Source organism: Symphodus melops (assembly GCF_947650265.1).
Source record: "Symphodus melops genome assembly, chromosome: 22".
NCBI lineage: Eukaryota > Metazoa > Chordata > Actinopteri > Labriformes > Labridae > Symphodus > Symphodus melops.
This window is the reverse complement of record NC_136712.1, coordinates 15,959,039-15,976,637: the sequence shown is the minus strand read 5'-3', so window position 1 is coordinate 15,976,637 and position 17,599 is coordinate 15,959,039. Positions and strand designations below refer to the sequence as shown.

Sequence of the window (17,599 nt, the reverse complement as noted above, 5' to 3'; positions counted from 1 at the left end):
GAATGCCAGGACACGATTCCTCTACGTTTTTTTTCATGTTTCCTCGGTGATATTTCCTTGAAGGAAGTTTCTAAGCACATGGTGCTATTAAAAGCCACGACAGGGGGAAGCAGAAGTTACATTATGTAAGCTAAAAACAATGAGGTTCTGGACGCTGCCAGCGCAAAAAGTGCCATCTGAGAACACAGGCACTTACTGTATTTGTAAATGTGTGAATGACTGAAGGTTTGTATTCACTCTTCTTCTTCTTCCTCCTCCTCAGGGTGACTATAAGGTGATTGGACACGTTGAGGAAAAGACTGACAGACAGGTAGGTGTCTTACTGTAGTCCCTCCTCTACATAAAGACGCCCTCTGTTGAAAATACAACACGATACTCAACGACGTGATGCCATATGATGCAATGCGCTATGACATGATACCAGCCATCATATCTGAAAGAAACTCTTGTAAAGCAATTATTTCAATACAGTGGTCTATATTTTAACAACCTCTGTTTTTGGAAGTCTAGCTCTTAAACTTCGAACAGCTGAGAAGCAAAGAAGCCTTCTCATTTCTAAACAATGGATTCATCTGTTTGTCTTTCTCAGATTGTTCCCTCTTCCCGTCTGTCCAACGCCGTCACAGATTGGAGTTTAAGTTAAACAAATATTTCTCCGAGCTGCACAAGAAAACTTTGACTGACTTGAATTTCAAAGAATGCAGCCCAACAAAATCTGCAAACCAAGAGCTTGTTTTAAATGGAGCAGAATGCTCTCGATGTGTTGTATTTTATTAATCCAGAAAAGCTTCTGTGTTGAGAATCAAAAGTAGCAAGTTTCATAAAACCCTTTTCATCTGAACTCTCTTGGCCTGAGAATAAAATTACTCAAACTGCACTTGTTCGGTTTTGTCCACTGAGGTTTACCTCGACCAATCAGATGACTTCTGCCTCCAGATCAGCTCTTAGGATTGTTGTTGTTTGCAAAGACTGGTAAACACACGGCACAACAACACACACCCACAGTGACTCTCAGTGTTTCTGTCCTGTTTGTTTTCAGGTCCTGCATGAAGAGTGGGCCAGATACTCAGCCTTTTATAAGTACCAGCCCATCGATCTAGTCAGGTAACGTAACATCACGAACTCGGGCCTGCTCACACCTTTTGTAAACATTTGTCCTGGGTAATCCAATCACAAGTGGACACCTATAAATCGGGTCATTTACACGTCGTGGCATTAGAACTAGGCCCGAGTGCGATGACTCTCCCCTCAGCTGATCTGCGCTCACATTAGTAACTTCGTTCAGTCCCTGAGTACACCTGCGTGTGTACACAGTCCGATGCAGCAGGTGGCTGTATGCACACAGTGTGTTTGTAAAGCCGATAAAAAGCAGGAAGAAGAAGTTGTAACCATGGCAACAGCTGGCTGGTCGAGTCCATCCTACTTCCTACTTCCACATGTACCGAGCATGACATGGGCCCGTGCTGTTGTGTTCACATCTCCTGCACACCGTACTCGGGTACACATGAATGGTGTCTGAGACCACCTCTGTACAAGTACAGGACCTTTATGTTCACACTGCTTAAAAGAACCAGACGCAATCAGGGTCCCTCGTGTGGAGTCACCCTTAAAGTGATGCATTAACGGACTAACCCTATACCTAACCCGTGGGTTTAAAGTCCTAACATGTTATTGTGTAGTGGTTTGAAAGGTGGAATGACATAAAGAGATGAGAAGGAGCTGAGTTTTTTACCCACTCTATAATAGAGTTAAATTAAATGAGCTTATGCTGTAGTTAAAGGTATCACTACCCCATGTCCAAGTTAGTTTATATTTACTAAAGATTTCACCCTTCATAATACTTTGTCATATTTATTATACATTTAATTTTTGTTGATTAACGGCTGTAAATGGAAGTCAAGCTGTCACTCTGTGCAGAAACGAGCAGTGCATGAAGCTTAAATCCAACACTCAACTCCTCCTTTTTCTATTTATTCACACCTGCGTTTAATTCTTCACACTCCGCTCTGCCAGGACTGTGAACTTCAACTTCACTTACTAATCCCTGACCTCTGACCTCTGTTCCCACAGGAAGTACTTTGGCGAGAAGATTGGCCTGTACTTTGCGTGGCTCGGTGTTTACACACAGCTGCTGATACCAGCCTCCATCGTGGGAATCATTGTGTTTGGCTACGGTGTGGCGACAGTGGACACCAACATTCCCAGGTCAGCAAAGAGCACTGCTGCTTCACTGCTTAAACCGAAATGGTTTGTTTAAGCCTGGGTCTTTTCCTTCTTTTAAACATACTCAAACAGTGTTGTAAGTTTTGGAATTGTTCCAATTGATTCTTTAAAAAATAACCATTACGGCAGCATTATAATCCTCATGGGCGACCAACTGATCGAAGTTTTGTTCTTCTTTTAGTCACTTCTCGTCATGTTGTTATTGATCATATTTACAGAATGATTGCTATAGAAATTAATTTTTGTATGAAGGTAATTGCTCTAGTATTTACTGTAACAATCATAGAATATCTCTCTTTTAACAGTAACATTTCGTTAACAAAGTCTTGATTCAACATGGCAGATCGTTGGACATGTGTGCAGACTGCTGTCTTGACCAGTCTGTTTCTATTGTCGTTCATTCGGTGCTAAAGGAAATAAACACTTTTGGCAGAGAAACATTCTACAAAATTTGACAATTGAATCCAAAGTGAGGCACATCAGAGAGTAGGTAGAACACATGCTATGCTCTAGAAAAGAGGAAACAATGCCAGGAAGTGCAAACAAACAGCTTCAAGTCCAACGGGACAGTCAGACAGGCAGAGCGCAGAGTTAAAGCACAACATCGACGGCTCCATCTTCAAATCATCGTTGTCAAACAAAACCATCGGCATCATCATTAAGGTCCTAAGTATTCATGAATCAATAAGGTATCTCTAAATCTGCCTATGAAAGAGCTGGGTCTTTAGCTTTTTCTTAAAGGTGCAAAAAGACCCTGCAGAGGGAATGGAGTTTGAAAGTTTCACCACCCGGGGGCGCCAGAGGAAAACATAAGCTCAGCAGTTTGATAACTGTTGTGGATGGAGTCTGTTGGGTTTAAAGAAAATGTTGAAGCTAACAGCAGTTTCTTGTTCAGCTCGTTGTACCTGAACAAGAAGACATCCTTCTGTATAGTTTTGTTTTTATGGCATTATGAGACCTAAAAGACTCTCAGGCTTTCTATGGTAAAACGAGCAGAGATTAGCGGATGTGCTGCCCGGGCTTTAGCCCTGAAAGATAAACTGAAGCCATCCCAGTCTGTCTCAGCAGCTCAGGGTGTGTACCTGAGCAATTCAAAAACATTTTGAAATGAATAGTTATTTAGACGCTGAGACGAAATGAAACAAATGATCAGAGATACTTTCCTCCTCAGATCAATAAGAGGACAGTGAACGTTTTTTTTTTCTTTTTCTGACAGAACTGAAGATGCCTCAAAGATTCCCTCAGATCTGAAATGTACGCTGATTTGTACTTTCAAGTTGCTAAGCGACCAATACACCGTAGTGTAACAAAATACAAACATTAGGCTTTTCCTCCTACGACAATTTAAACGTACACAGGCGCACACTTAAACACACACAGAGTAGACGGAGATCGCCCAGATACCTGCTGCATCTGTCTTCAGTCAGGGGTGTGTGGGAAGAACACACAGGTTTGGTGTGTGTGCGTGTGCGTGTGTGTGTGTGTGAGGGAGTGTGTGTCACGAAGCAGATAGTTGATAATTCAGCCTACACTGACTCTGAATAATGTCAGAGAAGAGTAGTATGTAGTGTGGGATTCTGTTCAAACTTTCATTCATTTGTAAATGTTTAACGTTTGTCTGGAGTTTATTACAGAGACGGCAGTTCAAAGCTTTTTCCAGCGGTGCCTCTGTGTTACTGTGACACACTGAGACTTCAGTCTGGATTTTTTTTCTCCCTCTCAGTCAGGAGATGTGTGACGAGAGTCTCAATTTCACCATGTGTCCTCTGTGTGACGGAGCCTGCGACTTCTGGCACCTCAGCACCGCCTGTGGAACCGCCAGAGCCTCGCACCTCTTCGACAACCCCGCCACCGTCTTCTTTGCCATCTTCATGTCTCTGTGGGGTGAGTTTACGAGTGCTCGCGAGTGCATTATGCGTGTGCGAGCGTGCAGACGAGATGGCGAGAACGCTCATTTGCTCACCGACACCTTTTTGCTTTCTTCACCTCGTGTGCCAACAGATGTGTGGTTAAAAAAAAAAAAGAGCAGAAAATACAGCCCCAGATAAAGCGACTCGTGTGGCCCTCATGTCAAGGTGCATTGTGTTTTACCTGAAAACGCACCTGGCTGTCAGTGGATCAGGAGATGATGCAGATTATTAGGACTTAAATCAACCTGTGTTTTCTTTTCTCCTCGCAGCGGTGCTTTTCCTCGAGCACTGGAAGCGGCGTCAAATCAGTTTGAGCTTCAGTTGGGATCTTACAGGCATTGAGGACGATGAGGTATATTCACTGTTTACATTGGCGCGCTCACACACACACACACACACACACACACACACACACACATATACACACACACACACACATACATGAACACACCACAGATACATTTGGGCGATCCCCATCTACTTGCGTGTGTTTAAGGGTTTGCGTCTGCTCTACTGCCCATGTGTCTATGTCCATGCCCCCCCCACCCCCAGGTAGATGAAATGGAGTGACGCTTTGCAAGGCAGGCAGACGACTCGAGCTGCACTGATTTCACCGACATGCATCATTATCCACAATTACCTGATGAACACATCCTCCCACTTTGCCGGTCTATTTAAGCTCCAAGACTTCCAGTCTCCCTCCTCTGCTCTGTCACTGCCAGCTCCAGTGCTGAGCTCCTACTGTACGTTCAGTCCCAACGCCCCCTCAGCATCCACCTGTAGATTCTCTGACGGAGAGTTTCACATATTATCTCATCACAGCTGTTCCTGCGTGTAAAATGAATCCATGGGATTAGGTCAGGGCCTCAAACCACAAAAAACCCAAACACAAACTTTCCGCCGCTGCGATAAATATGTTAAACCGTTGTGAACACGAGTTGTCTGATTGAAACCGACTTTGGCATACGGCCAATTACTTGCTTCACAATTCTACAATGAAAGTGTTATTTCAAGACAGACAGAAAACACACAGACATGAGCATAACGCACACGCCTTCACACAAAAAGTGCCATGTTTTCCTTGTCTCTGCAGGAACATCCCAGGCCGAGATACGAGACCATCCTGCTGCAGAAGAGGCAGAGGAAACAGAAACATAAGAAAAAGAAGAAGAAGAAGAATGAGGTAGGGACGAGGACACACCTCTGTCGTTTGTGTACATTCAGCCTCGCTCGCTCATTCGTGTACTCAGATGTGCATTTCATTCCCTTAGCTGGACCTCACCGTCAACAACACTAACGGGAAGGTATTTACCGGGGAAAGTCCTTTATTTATTTGACAACACGCTCTGCCAAACCCACAGTAATCAGCTTTTCAATACACTCTAAAACAGTATGTTCCCATCATGCACTCTGAGGATTAGTGGGATGGGGGAAACTCCTCCACTTGGCTACGTCATCAGATGTGATTTCACACGGCTCTTTTACGATGGTTCCTGATAGTTTTTGTGTGCGTGCTGCAGAAAAATGTAGTCAACAAATGTGATGATTGAGAGTGATCTAGATTGTTTTTGTAAATTGGGTCAAGCACATCGAGTCCCGTTGGCCCGAATACACGTTTCGGCAGCGACAGATGGCATCCTGCCTCCGTCCAGGAGAAATAGGGACTTGATCACACGTTACGGGATCAACTGAAATCTGATCGGGGGATAAATTTAGGAAAGTTGAACGATCCAACTGGTGTTTATTTTAAGAAAAGAGAAAGTGTCAACATACGCCATCTGCTGGCTGTGTTTCGAGATGAAAAGGCAGCCTGAAGCATGGACAGTATGTGCAGACACAAAGCACAGTGAAGTCATGCAGAGTGCATTTAGAACAAGACACTTCACACACATGTTTTGGGGAACTCTGAGACTTATTTAAACTGGAGGAGGAAAACATGTGACCTTTAAAACTCAAGTACTTTTTAACACTGGAAATCTCTCTCATGATAAATACACATATTGAAAACACTTTTTTATGCTTTGATGCATGAATGTGGTTTCTGTGTTTGTTTGTGTGATTGTGTGTGTGTTGTTTCTGTCCCTCTGTTTTGTAGCCAGAGAAGCAGGAGGACGGGACAGTGACAGGGAAGGACAGATGGAGACAGAAACTGCTGTCTACTATGGCTGCAGCTATACCGGTAACCCCTCCTCTTCCTCTCCCCTTCTTTTTTCCTCTTTCACTTCCCCTTCCTTTTCCCTCTACCCTTCCTTTACTTTCTCCTCTATATCCCTTTCCCTTTCCCGGCCTCATTTTTTCCCTCCTGCAGGCTACAGTCTGTCTGTTCTTCTCTTCCTGTCTCATCCTCTGGCTCCTTACAGTCTCAACTCCTCAGGTATTTTTGGCTTCTTTTTCCATTTTTAACCAAGATGTCTGATGCTCATGGGGGCAAAATGGTCCTGGAATAATCTTCTGAATCTGTCTGTGAAACTATAACCAAACTTTTTAGAGTCTGGTGCCAACAGGAAGTTGACCCAAAATTAACTTTCATATCAGTTCCCTTATTTCTTCTCCTGTGGGCTTTTGTCTGAGGAAGGATTTGCTTTCGAAATTACATATTTTCATCGACTATTTACTCAGTAGTTCTTTTGATAATTATGTGAAAATAAACAACACTAGCCAATTTCGGAACTCGTAGCACTTTTTTCTCAGTGATGGACGTCTCAGTTTTGGAAATAATTTTCTCAATTGTTCTGCAGTGAAAGTTGGCTACGGGAAGCTGTTTGGAGACGTTTTCTTTGGGCTGAAACATTCGTCAGCAGCACTGAGGGAACAGAATGTTTCTACCTTCAGCCACACAGGAGACAAACCTGATTTTTTTTTTTTGACAAATAGTGCCAGTGTGAACAAAAACAGAAGGCCGTGTTTCTTCAAACTGCAGCCGGTGGAGTGTTTTTGTTCCAAAACTAAGTCCACAAAGCCCCAACTTCAGTACGCAGAGTGAGCAAATGGAACCATGACGTTTTTTCCTTAGAAGTATGACCGCCCTGCCACTGTGGCTCTGGGACTCTTTGGCTTGCTGCTGTCGCCTTCTGCCACCATCTATGAGCCGGGATGTGACAAAGTAACATTAGAATCAGACTGATTCTGACAACTGAGGAATTTATCTCTTTACCTTTTCTGCATCGTGTGTGCGGATATATGAGACAAGTCATGCATATCATTTACATCAACTCTTTAAACCAGTTTGCGAAGGAATGACAACGAGTGAGAAATCCACAACTGTCGCACCCCTGCAAATGGTCCAAAGCGCAGAAGTACGACGGGTCTCCAACCTCCTTCAAAACAGCATGCGTCACTCCCTCCGCTGTTCACCGCTTCTCAGTGATAGCTCACATCAGACCGGAAACCCTGCTGCTCGCTTCAAAAAACAACGACAAAAACAGCTCCTCCTCCTCCTCCTTACTTGAACTCTGTCGTCCGGGTCGACGCTTCCTCAGCTCTGCCATTGAACGGCTGATCTGATCTGATCTTCACAACACGGGCCCGACTCTTCTTCTCTGGCGCCAAAGCTCCCAAACTCCCTTCGACCGGCAGAGTCCCTGTGCACTTTAAAAAAAACACTAAAACACTTCATGATATTATTGATGACGATGACTTTAGTGCAGATGGTTTTGATGCTGATTATGGGTTATGGTTAGGGCTTTGCCTCTGTGCTCTTCCTGTTAGCACCTGTTAGCCGTTTGTTTGCATGTACTGACGCTGGCCTCTCCTCTTGATCCTCGCTTGCGTCCTTCGTACTCTCTGATGTGCGTCACTTTGGATGAAGACGCGTATGTCGTGGCCTGATCAGCTGTTCCTGGAGGATTTTCTGGCATGTTTGACGTTTTGCTCGTACGACTGAAAACACTCGCACATTGACACACCAGAACCAATACTGGCAGGAAATATCTACTAACCTTCAGTTGCCAGGGAACATTTATTATGATCGATCTGTCAATGTTAAGCTTTGTGTCTGTGCATTTCCTGTCAGCACTTGTGTGTCCAATCAGACCTGAAGCTGCTCGTTTGTTACTTCCGGACGTTCCTGACGTTCCCTTTCTCTAGATCCTTGCTTGTGTTGTTCTCCCTCTCTGAAGCACGTAGCTTTGGGTCAAAGTGTGTGTTAAATGAATATTAGACTTGAGCTGCAGTAAGCTTGTGTTTATCAGTGATTGTGTTTAACAGCTGACTGGCTGATGTGCGAAATGGAACTGAGCCGGCATCATTTGATATGCTGATCCTTCACACCTGTGCCTTTTCTGCAAAGACAGCTCATCATGTCTGCCATGAAAAATGGTTTGAATTGTAGAAGCAGGACGATAACTCCAAAATCTGTGGGACTAATTAAAAAAGACAAAGTCTTCAGAGGAGACGAGGAGAGAAGACAATGAGAGGCAGAGAGAACGAGGGAGGCTCTGAGGAGAGGAGGGAAGGAGAGAAGCAGAGGGAGGGAAGCTGAGTGGGAGTCAGGCAAGCTGGGCAGGAAGCCAGGGGTAAGATTAGTGAATGTCGCTATGGTGACAGAGAACTCTCTCTCACACACACACACACACACACACACACACACAAACACACAAACACACGCACACACACGACAGTGATATGTGCTCAAAGATCAAATGTTAACACCTGAAGTGGGCACTTCTCTTTGAATAATTCATCAGGATTTTTTTTCACTGTTTGTTAAAATAAATTAAAATGAAATCACATCTTTATATTTAACATGTACACAGCGTAACAACAACAAACCATTTTTTCACACTTTGAAAGCAACAAAACATGACATGAGGAGTGTGCAACTGTTTTTTTTGTCACCTGTCAATTTTTTTTCATTATTTATTTGTAATTATTTTTCACTTTTACTCATAAGACAGGACATATGATTGACATGAAACACCCAGTACTGTTACACAAGATCAATCAGAAGGGACTTGAAGTATTATTTATTTAACAGTGCAAAGTCTTTGGGGATCAGACTTCATGTACTCAGAGGGGTAATGAGGTCAACAGTAGGATAGGATACCCGTCCTGATGGAGTCCAGACCCTGGTGGTGATAGAAGAAGGCAGGATGTTTCTGACGCAGCGATCGCACTGAAATGACAAACTGACCGCTGAACAGAGAGAACAACTTTAAACTCTGTGGTAGAGTTGCGTTGGACGTCCAGATCAGCTGATCACCAGAGCAGGGAGACGGAGGACTTGGTGGAGAGGGAGTGGCTGAGTCTAAGGAAGAAATAAGAATGATTGTGTGAGAGAATTAAAAGTCTTTCTGCTCCGTAAAGAATGACGGAATCAGAATCATTTTTGATTGTCATATATATTTATATAGAATAGAGAATAACTTATATATATTTATATAAAAACACAAAATGTACAAAAGGTGAAGTATTCAAAGTCCAGTGAGTCTTGGTTTACAGAGAGAGAGAGAGAGAGAGAGAGAATACGATTAACCGAGGGATCAAGTGAAAGGGAGAAATACAAATTGTGAGTGAGCCTCTGTTGCTTTCTCAGCCTTTGTCGGGCTTCTCTCAATGGAGGTAACACGCCAAATATAACACCTGACCCATTTACTACTACCTTTTCCTCTGATGGCTATCCCCACCAACCACACACATACATACACACACACACACACACACACACACACACACACACCTACCTAGACTCAGAAGGACTTTCTGTCCTTCAGTAAGTCAGTCCCTGGGGTTCATCGACCTGTCTGAACGTTGGTGTGTGTCTACGATAAAATAAAAACCTGAATTCAAAGCTCTGTGGCACTTTGCTGAAAACGACTTTGGCCCAAAAAGTAGTTAGTGAAGGCGCACATGTGGTCATGCACCCGCTTATATCGAAGGACTTTTAAAGCCTTACAAACCAAGCTGGACTCTGAGGTCAGACAATCAATGTGGAGCTACACGCTTACTAAAGTGTGCTAACAACAATGCAGGCCACAGGTGATTGCAGCTCGAGCACTTTTGACTCTCCCTGGGGCTAAAAGATGATGATGCCTTCCATTTGATAACTCCTTTGAATGAATGTGCGTGGAGGGTGGTTGGAGGTGTGCCGCTGGAGGAGAGCGGAGGCTTCAGTGGGGAGGAGGTTCAGTCAGGACCACTTTATTCCAATTATTTATTGTGGACAGTTTGCCTTTATTCTCGGGTCTCCCTGCTCTTCCACATGCCTACAAGGAAAGCTTACAGCAGGGAGATGAGCATCAAACCGAGCAGGCATCAATGTAGTGAAAGAGGAAGAGTTTCCATTCTAATCTCTTTAGCTTTAACCGATTTCTTTGGGGGAAGAGTCATTTACTTTCACTTGCAACATTACAACAGGTCGAAGCAAGATCTAGTTTTTAATTAATTACAGAAACTTTCCAAGGTCTCAAAGTACCTGGTGCTGTCAAAGTGATGTCCTTGTTCTCTTTGGTGAAATCAGTGATCACAAACACATCGGTTTCATTGACACGTTTTTGTTGTTCTCAGTCATTTTTGTTACAGATATTAACCGAAGGCCAGAGGGGATCTTCAACAGAAAACAAGTGCAGCTGGTTACGTCTGCTGCATGTGTCAGGGTCGCGTGTAGGCAGAAGGAACAGAGGGAAACATGGAAACCGTTTCAGAGTAACACACGTCTTTTATCTGAACAATGTTTGGAGAATCTTGGAGGCCACATGTTTGACATTTTCCAACCAGAGAGATTTGTTTTATGAAACGGTGTGCAGTTTGGACCTCAGACTGTACAAGACATGATGGCAGAACAAAAAGAGGAAACAAAACAAACATGTTTTAAAAATGACTTTTTTTTTAGACCATTTGACACTTTGGCACATTTTCACGACCCACTGAAAGAAACTCCACGACCCACCAGTTGAGAGACACAGCTTTAGAGTAGAGATGGCGTACAAACAGTTAAAAAAAAAAAAAAAACAGTTAAATTTGAGGGTAGAACAACGTAAAAAAAAAAAATCCATCCTAACTTCCAAAAATCTATTCACGACATAAGATGTTTATAACCTTTTTATTTTACCACGTGCCTGACTTAGTGTTGACATCTCTTCACGGCAATCAGCAAATAAATCATCACAAAATACCATCAATAGAAAATGTTCTGAAATGTAGATTTAACTGTGTTATAAGAAACAGGAGACTGTCAGAGAGCAGCATGGAAGTGAACGTAACACATTTTTCTCTTTCCTTTCTATTTTAATTCGTTTCCAGTAGACAAGTGTTGCAATTTAGCATGTGTGCTAAAACACTCAATCAATGCATCTGGTTTTCTGTTGTAATCGCTCTGTCCACATCAAATAAACATGAAATTAATGAACATATTGGGTTCAGTTGAAGTTGGCGGGTGAAGTGTACTTTTTGCAGTGTTGAGTTATAATCACTAGATGGTGCTGGTATCTTCCTTCTCAGAGTCAAGATGCTCTATGTTCAGAGTCTCTGTCCCTCACTGTGTGTGTGTGTGTGTGTGTGTGTGTGTGTGTGTGTTTCGTGTTCGTTCGTGTGAGAAATTCCTGCCTGCCTCTGTTTGCCCATGTATGTATATGTGTGTACGAGTGAATGGGGCCACTCATCTCAGGAGGAAGAAGCAACATTTGATTTCACAGGGATCAAGCCATATTTAAACGGAGACAGGTCAGCGAAGTGGCATTTTCTCTTTGATGCAAGTAGGTCAGCTCTCCTGCTGGGAACTTCAGACCCGAGTCATACAAACTAAGTAATGTGATAAAGGTCATGTTAGAGGGTCAGGAGGAGCCCCGATCTTCTCCGGTACTGTGTTGATATAAAGCGGGGCTTTTCACAGTCCATGGAATGAAAACATTTGTTCCACGCTGGTCTCTAAATGTAGGATGCAGACTATAAAATGGGCTATTGTGCTCCTTTATGTCTCTCTGATGAGATGGAGTTACACTTCCTGTGGAGGCGGTGAAACACAGATGCTGCTGCCGCCTCTACTCTCCATTATACTTTGTACAAAACATGGAAAAAAAGTCTTACGATGTTCTTCATCTCACAGTCCTGAAGAAACATTTGCTTTTTATTCACCCCTGAAACCATGTTAAACTGCGAGCTCGACACCGGCGCCTACCATACAGGATGTTCTGCATCACAAACCTCCAAACCAAGAATGATGAACCATTGACTGTTCTTTGAGTGACGGCCAACTTTCTGTCTCTTTTCCTCCTCTGGTCCCCCCGTCCTTCCTGTCAGGCCGCCATAGAGAAGTTGACCTGGAAAGATCGTCTTCCTGGATACTGCATCAATGTTTCCTCTATCCTCTTCATGGTAAGTACATAAAAATCAGGTCAATGCTCCAGTTCAGATCATACATTTACAATTCATGTGTGAATAAAAGCCCTGTAAGTGGACAAAATAAACATAAGGCAGCTAATGTGTATGAATGAGTACATATCTGAACTACATTAATGTATTATTGAAATATTAAGTATTAAGTAAATATTATAGCCCTCTTTGCTGCATTCGACTGATAGGGTTCAGGAATGGCTAAAATGTGTCATATCTTTCCTTTTCTGCTCCCAGTTTGGCTTGACGTTTTCAGCTGTTTTCGGTGTCATCATCTACCGCATCACTGTGTCGACGCTGATGGCAATGAGCCCCGACCCCGAGACTAAGTCCAATGTCCGAGTGACGGTGACAGCCACCGCAGTCATCATCAACCTTGTGGTGATTCTGATCCTTGATGAAATCTACGGAGCCGTCGCTCTGTGGCTGACCGAGCTTGGTACATAGAAACATGGATGTGGCTGTGATAGCAAATACAAGAAACTTTTAAAACGTGTAAAAAGTAAGAACAAAAATACGCTAAACAAAGAAGAGTGACTTTCTCGACAGGCATTAATAAACAAAAGCAGAGTTATGTTATTTAACCTATTAGAGGCACATTTTTTACAATTAAATACAGTATTTGTGGTAAAGCCAGAGGGGGAACAATTTTTAAGCAGAAATATGTAAAAATGAAAGCTTTAAGCCACAAAATGTTGTGAAATATTTCAGAAGATCATTTCTCCTAAAATCAAATCTTAAATGAAAAGTCACACATTGTTCTCCTTTTGTTACTAATTACCAGTGTAAATAAGTCTCAGAGCTCCTCAAAACATGTCTTTGAACTTGCTTCTTCTAAATCCACTCTGATCTTGTATTTGATCATGCCCATAAACTCCTCTATTTCAGCCCTGCTCAGAACAGGCTGTTTCTGTGTCTGTAGCTTTAAATATGTAAATGAGCTGTTTCTGACCACGCCCCTCTGGCAGGGCCTGGGTGACTCTGGCTTTCTTGCAACATGCATGATTGTTAACCATGAGGAGGCAGACTCAGGACAGAGCTTAGCTAGCTGTGGGAGTTACTGCCCTTTGTGATGTCATAAAGGGAACATCTCCAAACAGCCAGTTTAAGCTGTGGACGATGGACGTTTCTCTTAATTGGAGGGTTTGTAGACAGACTAGGGACACATACGAGTGTAAGAAACACATGAATGCATTTTGAGTAGTATGTGAGCTTTAAAACTCCAAAAGTTTATGATTATAATGTAAGACACTGAGTTTCAATGATATATACCATATCTCATGAATGCAGTGAACTCTTGAAAAATCTGAACTTTTACACTTTGACTTTAAGAAATCCTACTTTATGCATATTGTTTACATTTATTATCGCTTTTCAACAAAGTCAAGCGTACATTTCTGCCTATTTTTGTGAGTTTTCCTGATGTAACTTTAAAAGTCCCCCACCTGCACTCAAATCTTTCCTCGAATGAGCATCCCTGCAACAACTCAGATGTTACAGTTACTGTACTTTAAGAAGTCAGGTTAGGCCATAAAGCCTTTCATTATTACTAATTAAAGTGCTGTTTGTGTTTTGAAGTCCGTGACGATACGCTAACAGAAATCTGCCACCTCTCCAACCTTGTGATCACAGTCGACACGGTCAGACGTTTTCATTCTGCATCTCTGAATGTGTGAGAGCCAGGAGGGAGTCAGTCTGCCTCTTTGTGGACCGTTTGATGAAACTTTGATGTTTTCATGCTCCAGTCGTCCCATCACTCATCCCAGGAGGATTCAAACACATTAACATTCATATTCAAGACCTCGGAAATAGAAGAAAAAAAGAATGAAAACGGTAAAAAAAAAAAAGTGAGAAAAGAGGAAGGAGAGAGTGAGGCTGTGCCATGTGAGAGCGGCATTTTAACCTACTTCCAGCACACTGATTATGCTCTAGTTCCTGTTCAACAGTCAGACAAACAGATAGCCCAGTTTTTTAAAACCTAAAAAATAAAATAATGATACAGCATAGTCTAATCTTGTTTCCCCCCAGGATATTCACTTTTTTGTTTGTTTTTTTTTCTCTAATAACAATGCCATGCTTCACTGACATTTGCTCTCTCTCCCTGATTTTACAGAGATTCCAAAAACAGAGACCACCTTTGAGGAGCGCCTCATCCTGAAAGCCTTCCTGCTCAAGTTCCTGAATGCATACGCACCCATCTTTTACGTGGCTTTCTTTAAGGGACGGTAAGTGCAGCACCTTCTGGCTGTTTTCACACAAAGTAAGAAGTTGCTTTTCATTTTCTGTAACTCAAATATTAGTGGCCTTACGGAAACTTGTTTTCTGTTACTTCAGAGACAAAATAAAGAAATCGTTGAATCCTTAAGAAACCTTACTCTCCTAACCCGGGCGTATTGTCTTTCACAGATTCACCGGTCGACCAGGAAATTACGTGTATGTTTTCAACGACTATCGGATGGAAGAGGTTTGTTTTCCCTCTTTTTTCACTTGTGTGAGAGATAAAGGTGATGATGAATGAAGCGTATAAATGGAGTGTGTGTCTTCCTCAGTGTGCCCCGGGAGGCTGCCTCATCGAGCTGTGCATTCAGCTCAGCATCATCATGCTGGGGAAGCAGCTGATCCAAAACAACATCTTTGAGATCGGCATCCCGTGAGTAGACTCTTTAGCTTTCTCTGCACGTGCTCACTTGGTATGAAGTCTCGAGACTTTAGATGCAGAAGAGGAAGTAACACAGAGAGGAGGTTTCATCTACTGCCATTGACTTGCATTACTGCATTGCATTAACTACAAAATAAAAAAGCAATTAAAAAAAGGGATAGAGATTCTCCTGACATTCTGAATTTGCATCACAACTGAATTGAAAAAAAAAAGGGAAGGACATTTTAAAGTTGTTGACTTGTTGTCATGTGAACAGACACTGGAATGTTTCCTTTTATACAAATCTACGTCATGATGTAATTATTCTGGGAACCCTTTTTAATCCAGTCATTGGTAATAAAAGAGCTTTATCTATTTAGCTATTTATCTATTTAACTTAGACAAACTAGCCAGACTGCAGTAGCTGGAATCAACAATGAAATCCACCCAGACATCGACTGTGGGGAAAGATGTGTGGACTGAAATGACTTGTGTGTCGAGGCTGTGAACCCAGACATGAGTCTGTCTGAGATAACACAAATGATCCTGCGCTCAGTGTGAATGCTGTGTGAATGTGAACTCTGCAGCAGCCTCACATGGTAAAAAATGAAGCCAAATGCAAGAGTGTCCAGTTGAGGCTGACTTGAATATGAATCCTTACAGTATGATTAAAATGGACTTTTTTACAGCAGCAGTAAACGTGAACAGCTCGACCTAAAGTTGGAGGAGTTGCAGTTGAATTGCAGCCGGCCTGAGGTGCTCCTCTGCCTGGTTTCCAGATGGATCTATAGCAAGGTTGAGATGGCATCACTGGGCTTCATAAGGCCTCTTCAGAAACCAATGAGTGACATCACTGAAGCCTTGACTCCCCTGTGACGTTTCACCTTCAGTGTGAATGTTGTGAAGGTTTAACGGGAGCAGAGCTGACTGTGTGTCCATGTGGCGCTCACTCTGTGTCGTGCTTCTGCAAACGCCGAAAACGCCACGTGAATATTACCCTGTGGAGGAATCAATATGAAGGTACAAAGACGTGATGACAGCTGAGCTTTTGTGACAAAGCAGTCTGAGACTACCTCCATGTTTTCAAGTCTATGAGCTAAACGCACAAGCTTACTCACAGGCACATACAAAACTCCCCTTTTTGTCCTCATAACATTCCTCCCGCGTCTGTACAGTGGCAACTCATCTTGCGCAACAGCTCGGAGTTTACATGCCAATCCCAAAGGTCAGAGGTTCATCTCTGTTTTTAACAACTGTCACACACCAGAGGTGCTTCACCTGACTGCAGGCCTGACTCCCACTGCTGCCGTGAGCGCAGCTCGACTCCTCCTGACCCGTCTGGTGTCTCTCATCAAACGCTGCGCTCTCTGCAGGATGTCCTGAGGGATCAGCGGACCTCACATCGTCCACATACCTTTCGCTCATCTGCTTTGCATTCATCCACTAAAAAGTGTCCACACCTCAGAGAGCGAACCATTAAAAACCTTAAAGTCTTCCACTGAGGGCCAGAGAAGTTTTATGAGGAATTCCTTGAGCGGCTTGGTGAAACGTAGAATCTTGGACTTTTTAATAGGCTTGAAACTTGCTGTCCGACCTTAAAGGCTCCCGAGAGATTTGAGAGATTGATATCTCCACTTGAAGAATTCCAAATCAACCCAAAGAGACTCGGAATGGATCTGTTGGAGCAGCGTTTTGTTAGGAACACACAACAATGTTATTTAGACAATCTGCTTCAGTTGAAGTTGGAACAAGTTTTGGAAAAGTGGGTTTATACAGATTTTTAAATAATGATGCATTTGAGGTAGTTTACTTAACTTACATAAACACTCCCAGGCGCTGAATCCCTCAGAGGACTGAAGCTGAATGTGCCTGTCCCCTCAAACAGGATCGAGGTCTGTGGAGACTTCCCTGCAGCGTCATCCTGAGCTCCTGTACGGGTGACTGACACACACCATCACGGCCTGTTGAATTATTCAAGAAGGGTGTTTTAGCTCTGACTCAGTGGAGCGACCTGTCGACTCATCGTGACACAGTGAGGTTCGAAATGGGAACTTTGAAGCGTGCAGACCTAGAAATGGGTCACAGTTTGTGTGTAAACAACAGATGATATATTTCTACCCAGGGCGCCACAGAGGGAGACGCAGAGACCCCCCCCCTCTGGGCTGAGAAAACTCTGATGATGTTAATCACGGGATGTATCCAATGCTAATTCTCAAATAGCATAAACTGCTATTAGCTATATCGTTTTACTTCTAGTCTTTCTCTTTTCAGGCAGTAGTTTCGAAGCCATTTTAAGAATGTCAGAAGTCACATTTGTGCAAAGAAGAAAACAACACAACAACAAGCACAAACACAAACTACATGTGATCAGAAGTGATTGATTTGTTCCAATCAAGAATGTTAAAGCCCGAACACTCTTAAATTGGTTAATTTATTTTTCAATGAACAAATCATTTATAGGTGTACTTAGTGTTTTCACCTCTAGAGGGCATTGCAATAC

The 17,599-nt window shown here is 42.9% G+C and overlaps 1 protein-coding gene across 4 annotated transcripts in view; it reads left to right on the top strand.

Annotated features, from left to right (window-relative positions):
- ano2b (anoctamin 2b) overlaps window positions 1–17,599 on the top strand; it is a 77,279-nt gene that overhangs the window by 32,993 nt on the left and 26,687 nt on the right. For 3 of the 4 annotated variants that reach the window (XM_079334591.1, XM_079334593.1, XM_079334594.1), the window contains 12 exons: window positions 263–310; window positions 1,040–1,104; window positions 2,071–2,205; window positions 3,947–4,107; window positions 4,403–4,485; window positions 5,227–5,316; window positions 6,229–6,312; window positions 12,369–12,443; window positions 12,699–12,900; window positions 14,575–14,686; window positions 14,868–14,925; window positions 15,011–15,111. In XM_079334591.1, coding sequence (XP_079190717.1) covers window positions 263–310; window positions 1,040–1,104; window positions 2,071–2,205; window positions 3,947–4,107; window positions 4,403–4,485; window positions 5,227–5,316; window positions 6,229–6,312; window positions 12,369–12,443; window positions 12,699–12,900; window positions 14,575–14,686; window positions 14,868–14,925; window positions 15,011–15,111 — 1,214 coding nt within the window. The remainder of the gene's footprint in view (window positions 1–262; window positions 311–1,039; window positions 1,105–2,070; window positions 2,206–3,946; window positions 4,108–4,402; window positions 4,486–5,226; window positions 5,317–6,228; window positions 6,313–12,368; window positions 12,444–12,698; window positions 12,901–14,574; window positions 14,687–14,867; window positions 14,926–15,010; window positions 15,112–17,599) is intronic. The other variant, XM_079334592.1, reaches the window with a different exon arrangement.